The 25,366-nt window shown below is 43.5% G+C and overlaps 1 protein-coding gene across 5 annotated transcripts in view; it reads right to left on the bottom strand.

The window, feature by feature from the left end:
- The window catches only part of TMCC2 (transmembrane and coiled-coil domain family 2), a 607,696-nt gene that overhangs the window by 226,670 nt on the left and 355,660 nt on the right, over positions 1–25,366 (bottom strand). The window contains exon 1 of one of the 5 annotated variants that reach the window (XM_063955109.1): positions 21,985–22,090. The exons of 3 other annotated variants lie outside the window; for them this stretch is intronic. In XM_063955109.1, coding sequence (XP_063811179.1) covers positions 21,985–21,999 — 15 coding nt within the window. In that variant the 5' untranslated portion in view covers positions 22,000–22,090. Of the gene's footprint in view, positions 1–21,984; positions 22,091–25,366 lie in introns of those variants that run through there. One more of the 5 variants, XM_063955107.1, reaches the window with a different exon arrangement.

The raw sequence follows: 25,366 nt of genomic DNA, 5'->3' as shown, positions 1-25,366 counted from the left end.
TCCGGCTTCGGAACCACAAACAGGGTCGAATAATACCCTTTTCCCTGTTGGGCCAGGGGGACCTTGACAATCACTTGCTGCTGGTACAGCGTTTGAATTGCAGCTAACACTACTTCCCTCCCTTGGGGAGAAGCTGGTAAGGCAGACTTGAAAAATCGGCGAGGGGGCACCTCTTTGAAATCCAGCCTGTAGCCTTGGGAAATAATTTCCATCGCCCCAGGATCCACGTCTGACCGAACCCAGACCTGGCTGAATAATCGAAGGCGCACCCCCCACCGGTGCGGACTCCTTAAGGGGAGCCCCAGCGTCATGCGGTGGATTTTGCAGAAGCCGGGGAGGACTTCTGCTCCTGGGAACTAGCCGAAGCAGGTGTTCTTTTTCCTCTGCCCTTACCTCTGGCAAGGAAGGAGGGTCCCCGACCTCTTCTGGGCTTATGCGACCGAAAGGACTGCATCTGATACTGTGGAGTTTTCTTTTGCTGTTGGGGAACAAAAGGTAACAACACGTCACCCTAGTAAAGTAAAACCTCCATATGCTTTTTCGAGTCCGCATCACCTGTCCATTGACGGGTCCATAAGGCTCGTCTCGCAGAAATAGCCATGGCATTGGCTCTGGAACCCAGCAGTCCAATGTCTCTCTGAGCATCTCTCATATATAAGACTATGTCCTTAATATGGGCTAATGTTAATAAAATGGTCTCCCTGTCTAGGGTATCAAGGTCAGCTGACAAGGTATCTGTCCAAGCTGCAACTGCGCTACATACCCATGCCGACGCAATTGCTGGCCTGAGCAAAGCACCAGTATGTGTATACATAGACTTTAAAGTAGTCTCCTGCCTGCGGTCCGCAGGATCTTTGAGGGCTGCTGTGTCTGGAGACTGCAGCGCCACCTTTTTGGACAGGCGTGTTAAAGCCTTGTCCACTGTGGGAGAGGACTCCCAACGTACCCTGTCCTGCGTAGGGAAAGGGTACGCCATAAGAATCCTTTTGGGAATCTGCAGTTTCTTATCCGGAGTTTCCCAAGCTTTTTCAAATAACTCGTTACGTTCATGAGATGGGGGAAAGGTTACTACTTGCTTCTTCCCCTTAAACATGTGTACCCTCGTGTCGGGAACAGAGGGTTCATCAGTGATATGTAAAACATCTTTTATTGCGATAATCATACGCTGAATACTTTGTCACCCTAGGGTGCAATCTAGCTTCATCGTAGTCGACACTGGAGTCAGACTCCGTGTCGGTATCTGTGTCCACTATTTGTGACAAGGGACGTTTCTGAGACCCTGAAGGGCCCTGTGAGTCGGTCCAATCCGTGGATTGACACCCTGTTGTCTCCCTGGACTCTGCTTTGTCCAGTCTCTTATGTAGTGATGCCACACTTGCATTTAACATATGCCACATATCCATCCACTCTTGAGTCGGCACCACCGACGGGGACTCACCACTCATCTGCTCCCCCTCCTCCTTGAAAGAGCCTTCCGCTTCAAACATGCCGACACGCACGTACCGACACCCCACACACACCGGGATATAGCTATAAGGGGACAATTCCCTAATAAGGCCCTTTGGAGAGACAGAGAGAGTATGCCAGCACACATCCAGCGCTCACTGACACTGGAAAAATACCAGACAGCGCTTTTTGATATAATATAACTCACTGCGCCAAGAATTGTGCCCCCCCTCCTCTTTTTAAGCCCTCTGTCCTGAATTCAGCAGGGGAGAGTCCGGGGAGCCAGCGTCTCTGCAGCTTCTGTGGAGAAAATGGCGCTGGTTAGTGCTGAGGAACAAACTCTGCCCCCTCCAGCGGCGGGCTTCGGTCCCGCTAGAAATTACAAAAAATGGCGGGGGTTCACATATTTACTGCCTCTGCAGCCTAATATCTCCCAATATGCCAGTTCTGAGGTTTATTGCTGCCCAGGGCGCCCCCCACGCCCTGCAGCCATCTGTGCCTGTATGTGTGTACCGGGAGCAGTGACCTCTGTGAAGATCAGAAGTCTTCTGCCGCCTTTGAAGTCTTCTTTCTTCTCATACTCACCCGGCTTCTATCTTCCGGCTCTGCAAGAAGGACGGCGGCGCAGCTTTGGGACGAACGGCAGGGTGAGACCTGCGTTCCGACTCCCTCTGGAGCTAATGGTCTTCAGTAGCCTAAGAAGCAGAGCCTATCACTTAAGTAGGTCTGCTTCTCTCTCCTCAGTCCCACGATGCAGGGAGCCTGTTGCCAGCAGTGCTCCCTGAAAATAAGAAAACCTAACAAAATTCTTTAAACAGAGAAACTCAGGAGAGCTCCCTGTAATGCACCCTATCTCCTCTGGGCACAAGATCTAACTGAGGTCTGGAGGAGGGGCATAGAGGGAGGAGCTAGTGCACACCCATACTAAAAGTTCTTTATAGTGCCCATGTCTCCTGCGGAGCCCTTCTATACCCCATGGTCCTTACGGAGTCCCCAGCATCCTCTAGGACGTAAGAGAAATAAAGAGTTTTAGGGGCACGTTTGAAAGCTGCGAGGCTGAATGGTGCAATATATAACATTACTGCCTGATAGCACTGAGATCTAGGGTAGAGCCTTGCCACAGCCCTAACTGTGTGTAGATTCTATAGTCTCCCTATGCTTGTGTCGGTTTCCTTAGGGGGCTCCCATTTCTTCCCACACCACAAAACTATACTAGTGGGTTAACTGCCTCCCTAAAAAAATTAACTATAGTATTTATGTGTGTACACGTGGTAGGGACTATAGGGCCTGATTCGTAGTCGTAAGCTATGCAATGTTTCTGCATGTGTCTAAGTTTCACTGAGCATGCGTCAAAGTACATTACCATAGTTGCAAGTGGCAAGTCTTTATTTGTAGTATGACTGACAGGACGGGAGCATTTTGGGGGAAGTAATGGGCAGTGCAACAAAAACGCATAAGTATCACAACCGTTTTTCGGGGCGTATCCGAGCCTTCATCAGTGATCCCATATGCACAAAACATGGCGCAAGCGTCTTCATTCCTGCAGCCATTCTGTGTAAGCATAGGGTTTATACAGAGAGCCGATTATGGAAGGATCTGCGACTGCCGTGCATATTTGTACATGGGGGTAATTCCAAGTTGATCGCAGCAGGAAATTTTTTTAGCAGTTGGGCAAAACCATGTGCACTGCAGGGGAGGCAGATATAACATGTGCAGAGAGAGTTAGATTTGGGTGTGGTGTGTTCAATCTGCAATCTAATTTGCAGTGTAAAAATAAAGCAGCCAGTATTTACCCTGCACAGAAATAAAATAACCCACCCAAATCTAACTCTCTCTGCACGTGTTCTATCTGCCTCCCCTGCAGTGCACATGGTTTTGCCCAACTGCTAAAAAATTTCCTGCTGCGATCAACTTGGAATTACCCCCATAGTTGCATGGATATGTAAAGCTGCCACATACAGGACATTAGTTTAAGCTCTAACATACCAATTATAGATCAAAATAACATAAGAAAGTTTAAAAAAAAAAATGGATGGAAGTAATATCAAAGTGCCTAACTAGGCTTATTTTTTAGGTAGAAATTGTTGTTGTTTTTTTTCTTTCTCCATTATACCCTACACAACATCACAAAATGTACGAGACAAGCCGAGATATAGTTTCATCTACCCTCGATCACCTGCAGCTCTCACAGTCATATTCTCATTTCATTTCATTCACATGTTCTCAGCCTAGGTTAAAATGTCCCTTCCCTTCGCTGTCTCTAAGCGCAAACAGGCGTAAGTATCATAATCATGTAATTATGCCTAAGTGCTTATATATCGGTCTGTGGTTCTGGCCCGTACAGAGCGATTTAATGCAATTTACACTAAACAGAATGCTGCAGTTCTCACTCAGCATCAGTCCCTGCATGTTTTGATTATTACATTTTGGACTTACTATCTAATATATATTGGGCCTAATGTATATCTAGGCCATGCCCCTCGTCACCTACCCACATACTTCTCACTGGCTGCCTGCCAGGACACAGAAACCCATCTTCTCACAGCTCCTATTTGCTGCCTGCCAGGACCCAGCTCCCCTTCTCTCACAGCTCTCAGTAGCCTGACAGGATATACCACCTCCCCTTACAGCTGAATGGTCACATATTCAATCGCTACCAATAACCACCACCTCTGACAGTGGACACCAATCCAACGTTCCCTCACAAATTACCCAAATCCACCATTAGCTAGTCTGCAAGTCACACTCAACAAGCTGGCATGTCAGACACAAGTCTCCCTGCTATGATTCCTGCGGCTTGAATTATGTTGGCAAGACTGACCGCACTTTGTGGGAAAGAATTGCCAATCATAGATTGTCTATTAGAAATGCTTTGGATACTGGAGGAAGCGATCAACCTGTAGCTCGTCATTTTCAACTAACAAGACACAGTGTATCATGCTTGAAATAATAAGATTTTACACTTACCGGTAAATCTATTTCTCGTAGTCCGTAGAGGATGCTGGGACTCCGTAAGGACCATGGGGAATAGACGGGCTCCGCAGGAGACATGGGCACTTTAAGAAAGAATTTAGACTCTGGGTGTGCACTGGCTCCTCCCTCTATGCCCCTCATCCAGACCTCAATTAGAGAAACTGTGCCCAGAGGAGATGGACAGTACGAGGAAAGGATTTTTGTTAATCCAAGGGCAAGATTCATACCAGCCACACCGTATAACTTGTGATAAACTACCCAGTTAACAGTATGAACAATAACATAGCCTCGGTTCAAACCCGATCAACTATAACTTAACCCTTACGTAAGCAATAACTATATACAAGTCTTGCAGAAGAAGTCCGCACTTGGGATGGGCACCCAGCATCCTCTACGGACTACGAGAAATAGATTTACCGGTAAGTGTAAAATCTTATTTTCTCTAACGCCCTAGAGGATGCTGGGACTCCGTAAGGACCATGGGGATTATACCAAAGCTCCCAAACGGGCAGGAGAGTGCGGATGACTCTGCAGCACCAATTGAGCAAACAGGAGGTCCTCCTCAGCTAGGGTATCAAACTTATAGAACCTTGCAAAGGTGTTTGATCCCGACCAAGTAGCTGCTCGGCACAACTGTAATGCTGAGACCCCTCGGGCAGCCGCCCAAGAAGAGCCCACCTTCCTAGTGGAATGGGCCTTAAACGATTTTGGCAATGGCAATCCTGCTGAAGAATGTGCTTGCTGAATCGTGTTACAGATCCAGCAAGCAATAGTCTGCTTTGAAGCAGGTGCGCCAACCTTATTGGCTGCATACAGGATAAACAGCGCCTCTGTCTTCCTGACCCTAGCTGTTCTGGCCACATAAATCTTCAAAGCCCTGACCACATCAAGTGACTCGGAATCCTCCAAGTCTCGTGTAGCCACAGGCACGACAATAGGTTGGTTCATATGAAAAGATTAGACCACTTTAGGCAGGAATTGAGGACGAGTTCTCAATTCTGCCCTATCCACGTGAAAAACCAGATAGGGACTTTTATATGACAAAGCCGCTAATTCCGAAACACGCCATGCAGAAGCTAAGGCCAACAACATGACCACCTTCCAAGTGAGATATTTCAACTCCACTGTTTTGAGTGGTTCAAACCAAGGTGACTTGAGGAAACTTAATACCACGTTAAGATCCCAAGGCGCCACCGGAGGTATAAAAGAAGGCTAAATATGCAGCACTCCCTTCACAAATGTCTGTACTTCAGGAAGAGAAGCCAATTCTTTTTGAAAGAAAATGGACAAGGCCGAAATTTGAACCTTTACGGATCCTAATTTTAGGCCCAAATTCACTCCTGTTTGAAGGAAGTGAAGTAAACGGCCCAAATGGAACTCCTCCGTAGGAGCAATCCTGGCCTCACACCAAGAAACAAATTTTCGCCATATGCGGTGATAATGTTTCGATGTCACGTCCTTCCTAGCCTTAATCAGGGTAGGAATGACCTCCTCCGGAATACCTTTTTCCGCTAGGATCCGGCGTTCAAAAGCCATGCCGTCAAACGCAGCCGCGGTAAGTCTGGGAACAGACAGGGCCCCTGTTGCAGCAGGTCCTGCCTTAGAGGAAGAGGCCACGGATCTTCTGTGAGCAACTCTTGCAGATCCGGATACCAAGTCCTTCATGGCCAATCTGGAACAATGAGGATTGTTCTCACTCTTCTTTGCCTTATTATTCTCAACACCTTGGGTATGAGAGGCAAAGGAGGGAACACATAAACCGATCTGAACACCCATGGTGTCACCAGAGCGTCTACAGCTACCGCCTGAGGGTCTCTTGACCTGGCGCAATATCGCTTTAGCTTTTTGTTGAGACGGGACGCCATCATGTCTATCTAAGGCAGTCCCCACCAACCCGCGATCTGTGCGAAGACTTCGGGATGAAGTCCCCACTCTCCCGGATGCAGGTCGTGTCTGCTGAGGAAGTCCGCTTCCCAGTTGTCCACCCCCGGGATGAACACTGCCGACAGTGCGCTTACATGATTCTCCGCCCAGCGAAGAATCCTGGTTGCTTCTGCCATGGCCACTCTGCTCCTTGTGCCGCCTTGGCGGTTTACATGAGCCACTGCTGTGACATTGTCCGACTGAATCAGAACCGGTTTGTCCCAAAGTAATGCCTCCGCTTGACGTAGGCCGTTGTATATGGCCCTCAACTCCAGGACGTTGATGTGGAGACAAGTCTCTAGAGTTGACCAGAGACCTTGGAAATTTCTTCCCAGTGTGACTGCTCCCCAACCTCGGAGGCTTCCGTCCGTGGTCACCAGGATCCAGTCCTGAATGCCGAACCTGTGTCCTTCCAGGAGATGAGCACTGTGCAGCCACCACAGGAGAGATATCCTGGCTCTAGGAGACAGGGTGATCCTTTGATGCATTTGTAAATGAGACCCGGACCATTTGTCCAGTAGGTCCCATTGAAAAGTCCTCGCATGGAACCTGCCGAAGGGGATGGCCTCGTACAATGCCACCATCTTCCCCAGGACACGTGTGCAGTGAAGCACTGAAACCTTTTTTGGCTTTAATAGGTTCCTGACCAGAGCTATGAGCTCCTGAGCCTTTTCCATCGGAAGAAAAACCTTTTTCTGTTCTGTGTCCAGAATCACGCCCAAAAAGGTCAGACGCGTTGTAGGAACCAGCTGGGACTTCGGAATATTGAGAATCCAGCCGTGCTGTTGCAACGTCCTCAGACAGTGACACGCTGTCCAGTAACTTCTCTCGAGATCTCGCCTTTATGAGGAGATTGTCCAAGTATGGGATAATTGTGACACTCTGCTTGCGCAGGAGCACCATCATTTCCGCCATTACCTTGGTGAAAATTCTCGGGGCCGTGGAAAGCCCAAACGGCAACGTCTGAAAATAAGAATTTACTTACCGATAATTCTATTTCTCGTAGTCCGTAGTGGATGCTGGGAACTCCGTAAGGACCATGGGGAATAGCGGCTCCGCAGGAGACTGGGCACAAAAGTAAAGCTTTAGGACTACCTGGTGTGCACTGGCTCCTCCCCCTATGACCCTCCTCCAAGCCTCAGTTAGGATACTGTGCCCGGACGAGCGTACACAATAAGGAAGGATTTTGAATCCCGGGTAAGACTCATACCAGCCACACCAATCACACCGTATAACCTGTGATCTGAACCCAGTTAACAGCATGATAACAGAGGAGCCTCTGGAAAGATGGCTCACAACAATAATAACCCGATTTTTGTAACAATAAACTATGTACAAGTATTGCAGACAATCCGCACTTGGGATGGGCGCCCAGCATCCACTACGGACTACGAGAAATAGAATTATCGGTAAGTAAATTATTATTTTCTCTGACGTCCTAGTGGATGCTGGGAACTCCGTAAGGACCATGGGGATTATACCAAAGCTCCCAAACGGGCGGGAGAGTGCGGATGACTCTGCAGCACCGAATGAGAGAACTCCAGGTCCTCCTCAGCCAGGGTATCAAATTTGTAGAATTTAGCAAACGTGTTTGCCCCTGACCAAGTAGCTGCTCGGCAAAGTTGTAACGCCGAGACCCCTCGGGCAGCCACCCAAGATGAGCCCACCTTCCTTGTGGAATGGGCTTTTACAGATTTTGGCTGTGGCAGGCCTGCCACAGAATGTGCAAGCTGAATTGTACTACAAATCCAACGAGCAATAGTCTGCTTAGAAGCAGGAGCACCCAGCCAGTTGGGTGCATACAGGATAAACAGCGAGTCAGATTTCCTGACTCCAGCCGTCCTGGAAACATATATTTTCAGGGCCCTGACTACGTCCAGCAACTTGGAGTCCTCCAAGTCCCTAGTAGCCGCAGGTACCACAATAGGCTGGTTCAGGTGAAACGCTGAAACCACCTTAGGGAGAAATTGAGGACGAGTCCTCAATTCTGCCCTGTCCGTATGAAAAATTAGGTAAGGGCTTTTATAGGATAAAGCCACCAATTCTGAGACACGTCTGGCTGAAGCCAGGGCCAACAGCATTACCACTTTCCATGTGAGATATTTTAAGTCCACAGTGGTGAGTGGTTCAAACCAATGTGATTATAGGAACCCCAAAACTACATTGAGATCCCAAGGTGCCACTGGAGGCACAAAAGGAGGTTGTATATGCAGTACCCCCTTGACAAACGTCTGAACTTCAGGAACTGAAGCCAGTTCTTTCTGGAAGAAAATCGACAGGGCCGAAATTTGAACCTTAATGGACCCTAATTTTAGGCCCATAGACAGTCCTGTTTGCAGGAAATGCAGGAAACGACCCAGTTGAAATTCCTCTGTAGGGGCCTTCCTGGCCTCGCACCACGCAACATATTTACGCCAAATACGGTGATAATGTTGTGCGGTTACATCCTTCCTGGCTTTGATCAGGTAGGGATGACTTCATCCGGAATGCCTTTTTTCTTCAGGATCCGGCGTTCAACCGCCATGCCGTCAAACGCAGCCGCGGTAAGATCTCTTGAAGTTCCGGGTACCAAGTCCTTCTTGGCCAATCCGGAGCCACGAGTATAGTCCTTACTCCTCTCCTTCTTATGATTCTCAGTACCTTGGGTATGAGAGGCAGAGGAGGGAACACATACACTGACTGGTACACCCACGGTGTTACCAGAGCGTCCACAGCTATTGCCTGAGGGTCCCTTGACCTGGCGCAATACCTGTCTAGTTTTTTGTTGAGGCGGGACGCCATCATGTCCACCTTTGGTTTTTCCCAACGGTTCACAATCATGTGGAAGACTTCTGGGTGAAGTCCCCACTCTCCCGGGTGGAGGTCGTGTCTGCTGAGGAAGTCTGCTTCCCAGTTGTCCACTCCCGGAATGAACACTGCTGACAGTGCTATCACATGATTTTCCGCCCAGCGAAGAATCCTTGCAGCTTCTGCCATTGCCCTCCTACTTCTTGTGCCGCCCTGTCTGTTTACGTGGGCGACTGCCGTGATGTTGTCTGACTGGATCAGCACCGGCTGACCTTGAAGCAGAGGTCTTGCTAGGCTTAGAGCATTGTAGATGGCCCTTAGCTCCAGGATATTTATGTGAAGTGATGTCTCCAGGCTTGACCACAAGCCCTGGAAATTTCTTCCCTGTGTGACTGCTCCCCAGCCTCTCAGGCTGGCATCCGTGGTCACCAGGACCCAGTCCTGAATGCCGAATCTGCGGCCCTCTAGAAGATGAGCACTCTGCAACCACCACAGGAGAGACACCCTTGTCCTTGGTGACCAGATTATCCGCTGATGCATCTGAAGATGCGACCCGGACCATTTGTCTAGCAGATCCCACTGGAAGGTTCTTGCGTGGAATCTGCCGAATGGGATTGCTTCGTAAGAAGCCACCATCTTTCCCAGGACCCTTGTGCATTGATGCACTGAGACTTGGCCTGGTTTTAGGAGATTTCTGACTAGCTCTGATAACTCCCTGGCTTTCTCCTCCGGGAGAAACACCTTTTTCTGGACTGTGTCCAGGATCATCCCTAGGAATAGAAGGCGTGTCGTCGGGATCAGCTGCGATTTTGGAATATTGAGAATCCAACCGTGCTGCCGCAGCACTATCTGAGATAGTGCTACCCCGACTTCCAACTGTTCCCTGAAACTTGCCCTTATCAGGAGATCGTCCAAGTAAGGGATAACTAAAACTCCCTTCTTTCGAAGGAGTATCATCATTTCGGCCATTACCTTGGTAAAGACCCGGGGTGCCGTGGACAATCCAAACGGCAGCGTCTGAAACGGATAGTGACAGTTCTGTACCACAAACCTGAGGTACCCTTGGTGAGAAGGGTAAATTGGGACATGTAGGTAAGCATCTTTGATGTCCAGAGAGACCATATAGTCCCCTTCTTCCAGGTTTGCAATCACTGCTCTGAGTGACTCCATCTTGAATTTGAACCTTTGTATGTAAGTGTTCAAGGATTTTAGATTTAAAATTGGTCTCACCGAGCCGTCCGGCTTCGGTACCACAAATAGTGTGGAATAGTACCCCTTTCCCTGTTGCAGGAGGGGTACCTTGATTATCACCTGCTGGGAATACAGCTTGTGAATGGCTTGCAATACTGCCTCCCTGTCTGAGGGAGACGTCGGTAAAGCAGACTTTAGGAAACGGCGAGGGGGAGACGTCTCGAATTCCAATTTGTACCCCTGAGATACCACCTGAAGGATCCAGGGGTCCACTTGCGAGTGGGCCCACTGCACACTGAACTTCTTGAGACGGGCCCCCACCGTGCCTGAGTCCGCTTGTAAAGCCCCAGCGTCATGCTGAGGACTTTGCGGAGGCGGGAGAGGGCTTTTGTTCCTGGGAACTGGCTGTTTGCTGCAGCCTTTTTCCTCTCCCTCTGCCACGGGGCAGAAATGAGGCGCCTTTTGCCCGCTTGTCCTTATGGGGCCGAAAGGACTGCGCCTGATAATACGGCGTCTTCTTAGGTTGCGAAGCTACCTGGGGTAAAAATGTGGATTTTCCAGCAGTTGCCGTGGCTACCAGGTCTGATAGACCTACCCCAAATAACTCCTCCCCCTAATAAGGCAATACTTCCATGTGCCTTTTAGAATCCGCATCACCTGACCACTGCCGCGTCCATAAACCTCTTCTTGCAGAAATGGACAGCGCGCTAACTCTTGATGCCAGTCGGCAAATATCCCTCTGTGCATCACGCATATATAAAAATGCATCTTTCAAATGCTCTATAGTCAGTAATATACTGTCCCTATCTAGGGTATCAATATTTTCAGTCAGGGAATCCGACCACGCCACGCCCGCACTGCACATCCAGGCTGAGGAGATTGCTGGTCGCAGTATAAACACCCGTGTGAGTGTATATACATTTTAGGATATTCTCCTGCTTTCTATCGGCAGGTTCCTTTAGGGCGGCCGTATCAGGAGAGGGTAGTGCTACCTGTTTAGACAAGCGTGTGGGCGCTTTATCCACCCTAGGGGGTGTTTCCCAACGTGCCCTATCCTCTGGCGGGAAAGGGTATGATGCCAATAACCTTTTAGGAATTATCAGTTTTTTATCGGGGGAAACCCACGCCTCATAACACACTTCATTTAATTCCTCGGATACAGGAAAAACTACAGGCAGTTTTTTCTCACCAAACATAATACCCTTTTTAGTGGTACTTGTATTATCAGAGATATGCAATACATTTTTCATTGCTTCAATCATGTAACGTGTGGCCCTACTGGAAGTCACGTTTGTCTCCTCATCATCGACACTGGAGTCAGTATCCGTGTCTGTGTCTGCCATTTGAGGTAACGTGCGTTTTAAAGCCCCTGATGGCGTTTGAGACCCCTGGACAGGCACAGGCTGAGTAGCCGGCTGTCTCATGTCGTCAACTGTCTTTCGTAAAGAACTGACACTGTCACGCAATTCCTTCCATAAGCTCAGCCACTCAGGTGTCGACTCCCTAGGGGGTGACAACTCTATAATAGGCAATTGCTCCGCCTCCATCTCATTTTCCTCCTCAAACATGTTGACACAATCGTACCGACACACCGCACACACACAGGGAATGCTCTGATAGAGGACAGGACCCCACTAGCCCTTTGGGGAGACAGAGGGAGAGTATGCCAGCACACACCAGAGCGCTATATATAGACAGGAATACCACTATAAAACGTGCTTTTCCCTTTATAGCTGCTGTTATTATTAGAACTGCGCCAAATTAGTGCCCCCCTCTCTTTTTTACCCTTTTCTGTAGTGCAGGACTGCAGGGGAGAGTCAGGGAGACGTCCTTCCAGCGGAGCTGTGATGGAAAATGGCGCCCGTGTGCTGAGGAGATAGGCTCCGCCCCCTTCTCGGCTGCCTTTTCTCCCGCTTTTTGGTGAGTTCTGGCAGGGGTTAAAATACATCCATATAGCCCTGGGGGTTATATGTGGTGTATTTTCGCCAGCCAAGGTGTTTACATTGCTGCTCAGGGCGCCCCCCCCTAGCGCCCTGCACCCTCAGTGACCGAAGTGTGAAGTGTGCCTGAGTAACAATGGCGCACAGCTGCAGTGCTGTGCGCTACCTTGTTGAAGACTGATGTCTTCTGCCGCCGATTTTTCCGGACCACTTCTTGCTTCTGGCTCTGTAAGGGGGCCGGCGGCGCGGCTCTGGGACCGGACTCCGAGGCTGGGCCTGTGTTCGGTCCCTCTGGAGCTAATGGTGTCCAGTAGCCTAAGAAGCCCAAGCTGGCTGCAAGCAGGCAGGTTCGCTTCTTCTCCCCTTAGTCCCTCGATGCAGTGAGCCTGTTGCCAGCAGGTCTCACTGAAAATAAAAAACCTAAAACTAACTTTTCACTAAGAAGCTCAGGAGAGCCCCTAGTGTGCACCCTTCTCGGCCGGGCACAAAAATCTAACTGAGGCTTGGAGGAGGGTCATAGGGGGAGGAGCCAGTGCACACCAGGTAGTCCTAAAGCTTTACTTTTGTGCCCAGTCTCCTGCGGAGCCGCTATTCCCCATGGTCCTTACGGAGTTCCCAGCATCCACTAGGACGTCAGAGAAATTGGTAATGACAGTCCTGTACCGCAAATCTCAGGAACGCCTGGTGAGGAAGAAAAATCGGAACATGAAGGTAAGCATCCTTTATGTCCAGGGAAACCATCCAATCCCCCCCCTCCAGGCTGGCGATGACCGCTCTGAGCGATTCCAACTTGAACTTGAACTTTTTCAAGTACAGGTTCAGGGATTTTAGACTCAAAATGGGTCTGACCGAACCGTCCGGTTTCGGAACCACAAACAGGGTTGAGTAATACCCCTTTCCTTGCTGGAGAAGAGGAACCTTGACTATCACCTGTTGCAGATACAATTTTTGAATTGCAGTTAACACTAACTCCCTTTCTGACGGAGAAGCTGGCAGAGTCGATTTGAAAAACCGGCGAGGAGGCATCTCTTCGAACTCCAGCCTGTATCCCTGAGAAACAATCTCTATTGCCCAGGGATCCACCTGTGAGTGAATCCAGACGTGGCTGAAAAATCGAAGACGTGCCCCCACTTGAGCTGACCCCCCCAGGAAAGCCCCAGCGTCATGCGGTGGATTTTGCAGACGTAGTGGAGGACTTCTGCTCATGGGAACTAGCTGTGTGCAGCTTTTTTCCCTTGCCTTTACCTCTGGCAAGAAAGGACGACCCCCGTACCTTTTTGCTTTAATTTGAACGAAAGGACTGGTAATGAGGTGCCTTCTTAGTATGTTGTGGGGGAACATAAGGTAAAAAATTCGATTTAACGGCCGTAGCAGTAGAGACAAGGTCCGAGAGGCCTTCTCCAAACAACTCCTCCCCCTTGTAAGGCAACGACTCCATATGCCGCTTTGAGTCGGCATCCTCCGTCCACTGTCGGGTCCACAAGAGTCGCCTAGCAGAAATAGACATAGCATTTATTCTGGAGCTTAGTAAACAAATGTCTCTTTGAGCCTCCCTCATATAGAACGCAGCATCCTTGATATGCTCTAGGGTTATTAGAATGGTATCCTTATCTAGGGTCTCAATCTCCGTAGACAAGGAATCTGTCCATGCTGCGACAGCACTACAAACCCAGGCCGATGCCATAGCCGGCCTAACAATAGTACCAGAATGTGTGTAAATGTACTTCATGGTAACTTCCTGCTTACGATCCGCAGGATCCTTGAGGGTAGCAGTATCCTGGGAAGGCAGTGCCACCTTCTTGGATAAGCGTGTCAACGCCTTGTCTACTTTAGGCGAAGATTCCCATCGTATCCTGTCCTTTTGTGGGAAGGGATACGCCATAAGAATCCTTTTGGGAACTTGTAGTCTCCTGTCTGGAGATTCCCAAGCCTTTTCGCACAATTCGCTTAGCTCAAATGAGGACGGAAAGGTGATCTCAGGCTTTTTCTCTTTATACATGTGTACCCTCGTGTCAGGGACAGGGGGTTCCACAGTAATATGCAAAACTTCTTTAATAGCAATGATCATGTAACGAATACCTTTAGCCACTTTTGGCTGTAATTTTGCATTCTCATAGTAGACACTGGAATCTGAATCCGTGTCGGTATCTGTGTCAGTGATCTGGGATAATGTGCGTTTCTGAGACCCAGAAGGTCCCGGTGCCACTAGGACAGGCATGGTCTGACTACCTGACTGATCCCTAGCCTCAGTCTTGTCTAATCTCTTATGCAATAAATTTACATTCGCATTCAAGACATTCCACATATCCATCCAGTCCGGTGTCGGCGTTGCCGACGGCGACCTGACATTCATGCACTCCCCCTCCTCCTTAGGCGAGCCTTCATCGTCAAACATGTCGACACACGCGTACCGACACACTCCACACACACAGGGAAACTCTTTTCTGAAGACAGGTTCCCCTTTAGGCCCTTTGGAGAGACAGAGAGAGAGTATGCCAGCACACACCCCAGCGCTATATGACCCCGGAGAAAAACACAGAATGTTTACCCAGTAGCGCTGCTGTAATGTATAATCGCCAATTATGTGCCCCCCCCCCCCTCTACTTTAAAACCCTCTTTCACCGTGTGTCAAGCAGGGGAGAGTCCGGGGAGCTTCCTCACAGCGGTGCTGTGGAGAAAATGGCGCTGGTGAGTGCTGAGGGAGAAGCCCCGCCCCCTCGGCGGCGGGCTTCTGTCCCGCTCAAACTTTGTAAAACATGGCGAGGGCTCTTTTATATACATGTACAGTGCCCACCTGTACATGTATATAGGACATTTTGCCATAGGAGAGGTATTCATTGCTGCCCATGGCGCCCCCCCCTGCGCCCTGCACCCTTTCAGTGACCGGAGTGTGTGAGGTGTATGGGAGCAATGGCGCACAGCTGCAGTGCTGTGCGTTACCTCAGTGAAGAACCCGAAAGGCTTCTGCCGCCTCAGAGTCTTCTTTCTTCCGGCTCTGTGAGGAGAACGGCGGCGCGGCTCTGGGATGAACGCCCAGGACGAACCTGTGTTCCACTCCCTCTGGAGCTAATGGTGTCCAGTAGCCGAGAAGCAGAGCCTATCATTAAAGTAGGTCTGCTCCTCTCTCCTCAGTCCCTCGAGGCAGGGAGTCTGTTGCCAACAGTGCTCCCTGAAAATAAGAAAAAAACCTAACAAATATGCTTTCTTAGCAGGAAACTCAGGAGAGCTCCCTGCAGTGCACCCATCTCTTCTGGGCACAGTCTCAAACTGAGGTCTGGAGGAGGGGCATAGAGGGAGGAGCCAGTGCACACCCAGAGTCTAAAGTCTTTCTTAAAGTGCCCTTGTCTCCTGCGGAGCCCGTCTATTCCCCATGGTCCTTACGGAGTCCCAGCATCCTCTAGGACGTTAGAGAAATATGATTATAGATCATGAACCATTAAGACTCCATGGTGGGAATAAGTCATTTAGATTGCTGCAGAAGGAATCTGGATGGATCCAAGAACTGCAGATGCTGGCCCCTCGTGGGCATAATGAAACCTTAGGGTTACACGGTTTCTTACAATTTAATACAGTGAGGTGATTGCCTGTCATGATTCCAGCCTACTCTGGAGTACATTTTTCTATGATGCTTAACTATATACTGTTTATTATTTTATGCAATGGGTTGTTAAAGCCTCATATTTGGTCCACGTGTTTATCCATACCTTTTGCATTATGTTTTAATACTGTATGTGTTTGTATGTGCACGCTGTCCCAGCATCTTTTTTATTGTGTATTTTGTACTGCCGATAGGCGCTTGATTGGCGCTGTCTGATTTGATGTTTTGTTGTTTTGTTAGTTGCCCTGGCTACGTGTCGAGGGGTGGTGACGTCATCAGTGGGCGTCTACACTCGCGGCCCGCGCCGGAGCTGATTGCACCTGGTGGGGATCCTTTATAAGGTATGTGTTGTTGCTTTTGTATTTGACCTAATGAAGAAGTGAAATAAAATACTTCGAAACATTGCATTAACCTGCCTTTGAATGGACTTCATGCTGAGTGCCACTTCCATGTCTGCTATGTTGGACCTTCTGCAATAGAGGTACCTAGGAGGGCACATGGACAGTTATCACGCTTTTGGGGGAGTGCTGCCACAAGCTTGTGAGTATATATATATATATATATATATATATATATATATATATATATATATATATATATATATTTATTTATGAACCCATTATAATGAATTCATTATTAAGTTGGTGGCACAGTGAAAATTGGTGGGGCAATGGGTGAAAAAAAACTTACATTGGTTCCCCCTTCTACAGCTCTGCCCACACACCCAGAAATGCCTCCCCAATATTAAAATATGTAAAAAAGGTGCCAAAGTAATCTTTCGTCTTTCAAATTGTTTGAAAAAATTGCTTATGGGCCCTACACACTCGGCGACCCTGCCAGACCGTCGATATGGCCGACGGGTGACGGGCGACCCGGCGGCAGCATGGGGGGGTTGGTGACGGGGGTAGAAAAGTTTCTTCACTCCCCCCCATCACTCGGCTCCATAGCAGTGCATGCTAATATGGACAAGATTGTCCATATTGGCTTGCATGCATAAGCGACCCAGCACCAACAATGAACTAGCGCGGGGCCGCGCATCGTTCATAGTTAATGCCTACACACTGAATGATATGAATGAGTTCTCGTTCATATTGTTCAGTGAAAACTTGAAGTGTGTAGGGCCCATAAGTGTGTACACTCAATTTAGTTTGTCAGGGCTCTGGGAAATTCAAGAGAAATTGCTCATCTTCCACATTGTTCATCTTTCACATTGGTCATGTCTTCTAGTGTGTAGGGCTCTTTACACTGTATTATCTTATACTGTATTACTGTTACACTGTATTATATTACTGTTACCATGTATTATTTTATATTACTGTTACACTGTATTAGCTTATATTATTGTTACACTGTATTATATTACTGTTACCATGTATTATCTTATATTACTGTTACACTGTATTATCTTATACTGTATTACTGTTACACTGTATTATTGTATATTGTATTACTGTTACACTGTATTATCGTATACTGTATTACTGTTACACTGTATTATCTTATATTACTGTTACACTATTATATTATATTACTGTTACACTGTATTATCTTATATTACTGTTACACTGTATTATCTTATACTGTATTACTGTTACACTGTATTATTGTATATTGTATTACTGTTACACTGTATTATCTTATATTACTGTTACACTGTATTATATTACTGTTACACTGTATTATCTTATATTACTGTTACACTGTATTAGCTTATATTATTGTTGCCCTGTATTATATTACTGTTACCATGTATTATTTTATATTACTGTTACACTGTATTATCTTATATTACTGTTACACTGTATTAGCTTATATTATTGTTACACTCTATTACTGTTACCATGTATTATTTTATATTACTGTTACACTGTATTATCTTATATTACTGTTACACTGTATTATCTTATATTATTGTAACACTGTATTATCTTGTATTACTGTTACACTGTATCATCTTATACTGTATTACTGTTACACTGTATTATCGTATACTGTATTACTGTTACACTGTATTATCTTATATTACTGTTACACTATTATATTATATTACTGTTACACTGTATTATCTTATATTACTGTTACACTGTATTATCTTATACTGTATTACTGTTACACTGTATTATTGTATATTGTATTACTGTTACACTGTATTATCTTATATTACTGTTACACTGTATTATATTACTGTTACACTGTATTATCTTATATTACTGTTACACTGTATTAGCTTATATTATTGTTGCCCTGTATTATATTACTGTTACCATGTATTATTTTATATTACTGTTACACTGTATTATCTTATATTACTGTTACACTGTATTAGCTTATATTATTGTTACACTCTATTACTGTTACCATGTATTATTTTATATTACTGTTACACTGTATTATCTTATATTACTGTTACACTGTATTATCTTATATTATTGTAACACTGTATTATCTTGTATTACTGTTACACTGTATCATCTTATACTGTATTACTGTTACACTGTATTATCGTATACTGTATTACTGTTACACTGTATTATCTTATATTACTGTTACACTATTATATTATATTACTGTTACACTGTATTATCTTATATTACTGTTACACTGTATTATCTTATACTGTATTACTGTTACACTGTATTATTGTATATTGTATTACTGTTACACTGTATTATCTTATATTACTGTTACACTGTATTATATTACTGTTACACTGTATTATCTTATATTACTGTTACACTGTATTAGCTTATATTATTGTTGCCCTGTATTATATTACTGTTACCATGTATTATTTTATATTACTGTTACACTGTATTATCTTATATTACTGTTACACTGTATTAGCTTATATTATTGTTACACTCTATTACTGTTACCATGTATTATTTTATATTACTGTTACACTGTATTATCTTATATTACTGTTACACTGTATTATCTTATATTATTGTAACACTATTATCTTGTATTACCGTTACACTGTATCATCTTATACTGTATTACTGTTACACTGTATTATCGTATACTGTATTACTGTTACACTGTATTATCTTATATTACTGTTACACTATTATATTATATTACTGTTACACTGTATTATCTTATATTACTGTTACACTGTATTATCTTATACTGTATTACTGTTACACTGTATTATTGTATATTGTATTACTGTTACACTGTATTATCTTATATTACTGTTACACTGTATTATATTACTGTTACACTGTATTATCTTATATTACTGTTACACTGTATTAGCTTATATTATTGTTGCCCTGTATTATATTACTGTTACCATGTATTATTTTATATTACTGTTACACTGTATTATCTTATATTACTGTTACACTGTATTAGCTTATATTATTGTTACACTCTATTACTGTTACCATGTATTATTTTATATTACTGTTACACTGTATTATCTTATATTACTGTTACACTGTATTATCTTATATTATTGTAACACTGTATTATCTTGTATTACTGTTACACTGTATCATCTTATACTGTATTACTGTTACACTGTATTATCGTATACTGTATTACTGTTACACTGTATTATCTTATATTACTGTTACACTGTATTATATTACTGTTACCATGTATTATTTTATATTACTGTTACACTGTATTATCTTATATTACTGTTACACTGTATTATCTTGTATTACTGTTACACTGTATTATCTTATACTGTATTACTGTTACACTGTATTATTGTATATTGTATTACTGTTACACTGTATTATCGTATACTGTATTACTGTTACACTGTATTATCTTATATTACTGTTACACTGTATTATATTACTGTTACACTGTATTAGCTTATATTATTGTTACACTGTATTATATTACTGTTACCATGTATTATTTTATATTACTGTTACACTGTATTATCTTATATTACTGTTACACTGTACTAGCTTATATTATTGTTACACTGTATTATATTACTGTTACCATGTATTATTTTATATTACTGTTACACTGTATTATCTTATATTACTGTTACACTGTATTATCTTATATTACTGTTACACTGTATTATCTTATACTGTATTACTGTTACACTGTATTATTGTATATTGTATTACTGTTACACTGTATTATCGTATACTGTATTACTGTTACACTGTATTATCTTATATTACTGTTACACTGTATTATATTACTGTTACCATGTATTATTTTATATTACTGTTACACTGTATTATCTTATATTACTGTTACACTGTATTAGCTTATATTACTGTTACACTGTATTATATTACTGTTACCATGTATTATTTTATATTACTGTTACACTGTATTATCTTATATTACTGTTACACTGTATTAGCTTATATTATTGTTGCCCTGTATTATATTACTGTTACCATGTATTATTTTATATTACTGTTACACTGCATTATCTTATATTACTGTTACACTGTATTATATTACTGTTACCATGTATTATTTTATATTACTGTTACACTGTATTATCTTATATTACTGTTACACTGTATTATCTTATACTGTATTACTGTTACACTGTATTATTGTATATTGTATTACTGTTACACTGTATTATCGTATACTGTATTACTGTTACACTGTATTACAGGTTGAGTATCCCATATCCAAATATTCCGAAATACGGAATAATCCAAAATACAGACTTTTTTGAGTGAGAGTGAGATAGTGAAACCTTTGTTTTTTGATGGCTCAATGTACACAAACTTTGTTTAATACACAAAGTTATTAAAAATATTGTATTAAATGACCTTCAGGCTGTGTGTATAAGGTGTATATGAAACATAAATGAATTGTGTGAATGTACACACACTTTGTTTAATGCACAAAGTTATAAAAAATATTGGCTAAAATGACCTTCAGGCTGTGTGTATAAGGTGTATATGGAACATAAAAGCATTCTGTGCTTAGATTTAGGTCCCATCACCATGATGTCTCATTATGGTATGCAATTATTCCAAAATACGGAAAAATCCCATATCCAAAATACCTCTGGTCCCAAGCATTTTGGATAAGGGATACTCAACCTGTATCTTATATTACTGTTACAGTGTATTATATTACTGTTACCATGTATTATCTTATATTACTGTTGCACTGTATTATATTATACTGTATTACTGTTACACTGTATTATCTTATATTACTGTTACACTGTATTATATTACTGTTACCATGTATTATTTTATATTACTGTTACACTGCATTATCTTATATTACTGTTACACTGTATTAGCTTATATTATTGTTACACTATTATATTACTGTTACCATGTATTATTTTATATTACTGTTACACTGTATTATCTTATATTACTGTTACACTGTATTAGCTTATATTACTGTTACACTGTATTATCTTATATTATTGTTACACTGTATTATCTTATATTACTGTTACACTATTATCTTATATTACTGTTACACTGTATTATCTTATATTACTGTTACACTGTATTAGCTTATATTATTGTTGCCCTGTATTATATTACTGTTACCATGTATTATTTTATATTACTGTTACACTGTATTATCTTATATTACTGTTACACTATTATCTTATATTACTGTTACACTGTATTAGCTTATATTATTGTTGCCCTGTATTATATTACTGTTACCATGTATTATTTTATATTACTGTTACACTGTATTATCTTATATTACTGTTATACTGTATTACTGTTTCACTGTATTACTGTTACACTGTATTATCGTATACTGTATTACTGTTACACTGTATTATCGTATACTGTATTACTGTTACACTGTATTATCTTATATTACTGTTACAGTGTATTATATTACGGTTACCATGTATTATCTTATATTACTGTTGCACTGTATTATATTATACTGTATTACTGTTACACCGTATTATCGTATACTGTATTACTGTTACACTATTATTTTATATTACTGTTACAGTGTATTATATTATATTACTGTTAAACTGTATTATTTATATTACTTAAACTGGCTACAATACTAACAAAATTCACACTTGTGTTTTATGATGTAGGCAGATGCTTCAACATAAATATAAATCTGTAGTTCTACAGTATTTATTCTATTCAAAGTGCAAACTTTAGCAAAACTCACCAGAGTGTGCACCATGTTCTTCTTCCCTCTGTATCAACAACCATTTCAGTGCTAAAAGAACAGGACCTCATCTCCTTCTCCACACTATTGCACAATCAGGAGACTGGATTCTATCTGTCACCTCCCCATGAAGTCATACCATGAGCCTGTCTCCTCCTTACAGACTGTCACCCAGCTTGGGAACCTTTAATCCCTCCTAAAGAATCACGGGAACTGACTGGCAGGTCACCAAGGATGGATTAGTACAGAAAGAAAAGCATCCTCTAAAGATAATGGATCATTACTGCCAATATTGCTTCTTACCAGTTGGGGGAGCCCATTGTCTATGTAATGGTACAAAGGCAGACAGGCTGCATAGCCCTGAAAACAGCACCATTTACAGTCCTCCGCTATAAAAGCAGCTGAAAAAGGAAGAAGTGGGCTTCATACTCATATCTTACCGACACACCTTAGCTCATTGCTAAAACCAGGTGTTCTTAAACTATGGGTCAGGACAAGTTCTTTTCTTCTATGAAATAAAGTACAGGTATCAGAACTCATAAAAAAGTTCTCTTCTACAGTTACTATTTAATACAATTTCAGTAGATTCCATATTCTGGATAAGTCTTCAAATATTTATTTTATTTCATTTTTTATATTATTTCAAAGATTTCATTTATAGTAAAAAAAAATAAAAAAAAATAAAAAGAAGAAACATAAAAAAAGCTGCCAGCAAGGCAAAGGCTCAATGGTCATTCACATGTCACCATGCTCGTAATGAAAAGAAATATACTTATTAAACATATAGGGTTACATGATGCCTAATATCTCTTGATCCATAACATCCAAAACTATTGTCACACAACAGCCGTTTATGTCATGTCATCTATTAAATTCAGTGTTGCAAAATATGTATATAATGTGATGTCTGGCACACTACTGTATGGCTTAATATGAAATGTATTGTGATAATTGTATACAGAAGCTTTAGATATGCATCATGGCCGTTTCATGGGTGCGGTCCGGCCAACGCAGGCGTGGCCGGACCATGCAGGGAGTGGTACGCAGCGGCTGCGTGATGTCACACGCAGCCACTGCGGGCTGGGGAGTGAAGAGTAGCTCCCGGCCAGCACGCTAAAGCTGCGCTGGCCGGGAGCTACTCTTGAAGTGCAAAGGCATCGCCGCTGTGCGATGCCTTTGCACTTCTGTAGGGGGGGGCGGCACTGACATGCGGGGCAGACTAGCCCTGTGCTGGGCGTCCCCCCGCATGTCTGAGTTCATGATCGTAGCTGTGCTAAATTTAGCACAGCTACGATCAACTCATAATGACCCCCTTAGGCCCTATCTTTGGTGTTGCCAATTTATATGAAATCAGACAGATCTCTGCCATAATCACTTCTGAATATTTATTATCTATTTAACAATTATTTATACAGGGCACATACATATACATATACATACATATATATATATATATATATATATACATACATACATACATACATACATACATACATACATACATACACAGTATATACTGTGCAGTGCTTTATAAATCTATAAATCTTACAATCTATATTGCCTACGGACTCACATGCACACAAGAGTAGATTTTTGGCAGAAGCCAATTAACCTACCAGTTTATTTTTGGATTGGGGGAGAAAAACGTAGTACCCACACATACACGGGGAGAACATACAAACTCCACCGGAGACTTCAGTAGGTTTCTGTTATTTTCTGCACTATACAGTGAGATTGTGCTATGAGGACACAGCTCTACAATCAATAATGCTAGCCAATTATGTATCCTGGAAGATCATCAATGTGTAATATTATTTTGTACATGTCTCCATTTCTTTTTCATTATATCTTTAATAAAACACATCCTTTGCAGAAAACAATAAATAAAACTATCTGACATAAATGTGGATGAAAACCTAGGATCCAGTGACCATCATACAGTATGACATGGAATAAAGACAGAGACTGACTTATCCTACACAAAAACAAAAGGTAGGAAGGCTGACTTTGGGGAGATGGGAAATGTGTAAGAGGTTCTTTGGAAGAGTGGGGGAACCTAGAAGGAGTGCAGGAGAAGTGGGGAAAATAGGAATTTAATGCCTACCGGTAATTCCCTTTCTCCTAGTCTATAGTGGATACTGGGGTCTTGTACTTTAGTACTATGGGGTATAGATCGGGTCCACCGGAGCACGGCACTTTAAAACTTTTAGTGTGTGTATGTTTGTGCTGGCTTCTCTCCTCTATGCCCCTCCTACCAGACTCCTTCTAGAAAAACTGAGCCCGAGGAGATAGACATAATATGAGAGAAGAACAATACAACAGCGGTGAGGCAAAAAGCAAACACACACCCAGAAACGAAAGGAGGGCGCTAACCAGAACAGAGGATAGCAACCCCAACCTAACCTGGATAGCATGGCAATCCCAACCACTAATGAGACCGCAACGTCGGTCCAACCAAATACTTACACAGGTAAGCAGGAACGAAGCACTGAGGCGGGCGCCCAGTATCCACTACGGACTACGAGAAAAGGAATTACCGGTAGGTATGAAATTCCTATTTTCTCTTACGTCCTAGTGGATACTGGGATCTTGTACTTTAGTACCATGGGGAAGTCCCAAAGCTCCCAAACGGGTGGGAGAGTGCTGAGATTCCTGTAAAACCGCCTGTTCAAACTGAAGGTCATCCTTGGCTAAGGTATCGAACAAATAGGATTTCACAAAAGTGTTCGAACCAGACCAAGTAGCAGCTCGGCACAACTGTAGGGCCGACACACCCCGGGCAGCCACCCACCTTGTCGAGTGGGCCTGAATAGACGTCGGCAAGGGCAGAGCCACCGACGTATAGGCCTGTTGAATGGTCAACCTGAGCCAACAAACAATAGAGTGCTTAGTAGCAGGCCGACCAATCTTGGAGGCATCATAAAGGACAAAGTGAGTCAGATTTCCGATGACGGGCCGTCCTTTTGACATAAATCTTCAGAAATCTTCAGAACCCTGACCACATCCAAAGTCTCAGGGCCAACTGAAGCGTCAGACAACACCGGAACCACAATAGGCTGATTCACGTGAAAAGCCAACACCACCTTAAGCGAAAATTGAGGAAAAATCAAATAAGGGCTCATACAGGATAAGGCCCCTAAATCCGAGACCCGCATGGCAGACGCCAAAGCCAATAACATCACTCCAGGTGAGAAATTTCAACTCCACCCTATGTAAGGGTTCAAACCAGTCCGATTGGAGAAATGACAGAACCACATTGAGGTCCCACGGAGCCGTGGGAGGTACGAAAAGTGGTTGTATATGAAGAACTCCCTTTAGGACAGTCTGTACTTCTGGAAACAAGGCAAGTTGTTTTTGGGAGAAAATGGAGAGCAACAAAATC

This window comes from Pseudophryne corroboree, chromosome 2 (genome assembly GCF_028390025.1).
Source record: "Pseudophryne corroboree isolate aPseCor3 chromosome 2, aPseCor3.hap2, whole genome shotgun sequence".
Classification (NCBI taxonomy): domain Eukaryota; kingdom Metazoa; phylum Chordata; class Amphibia; order Anura; family Myobatrachidae; genus Pseudophryne; species Pseudophryne corroboree.
The sequence above is the reverse complement of the archived record's forward strand: the minus strand, read 5'-3'. Positions and strand labels throughout refer to the sequence as shown.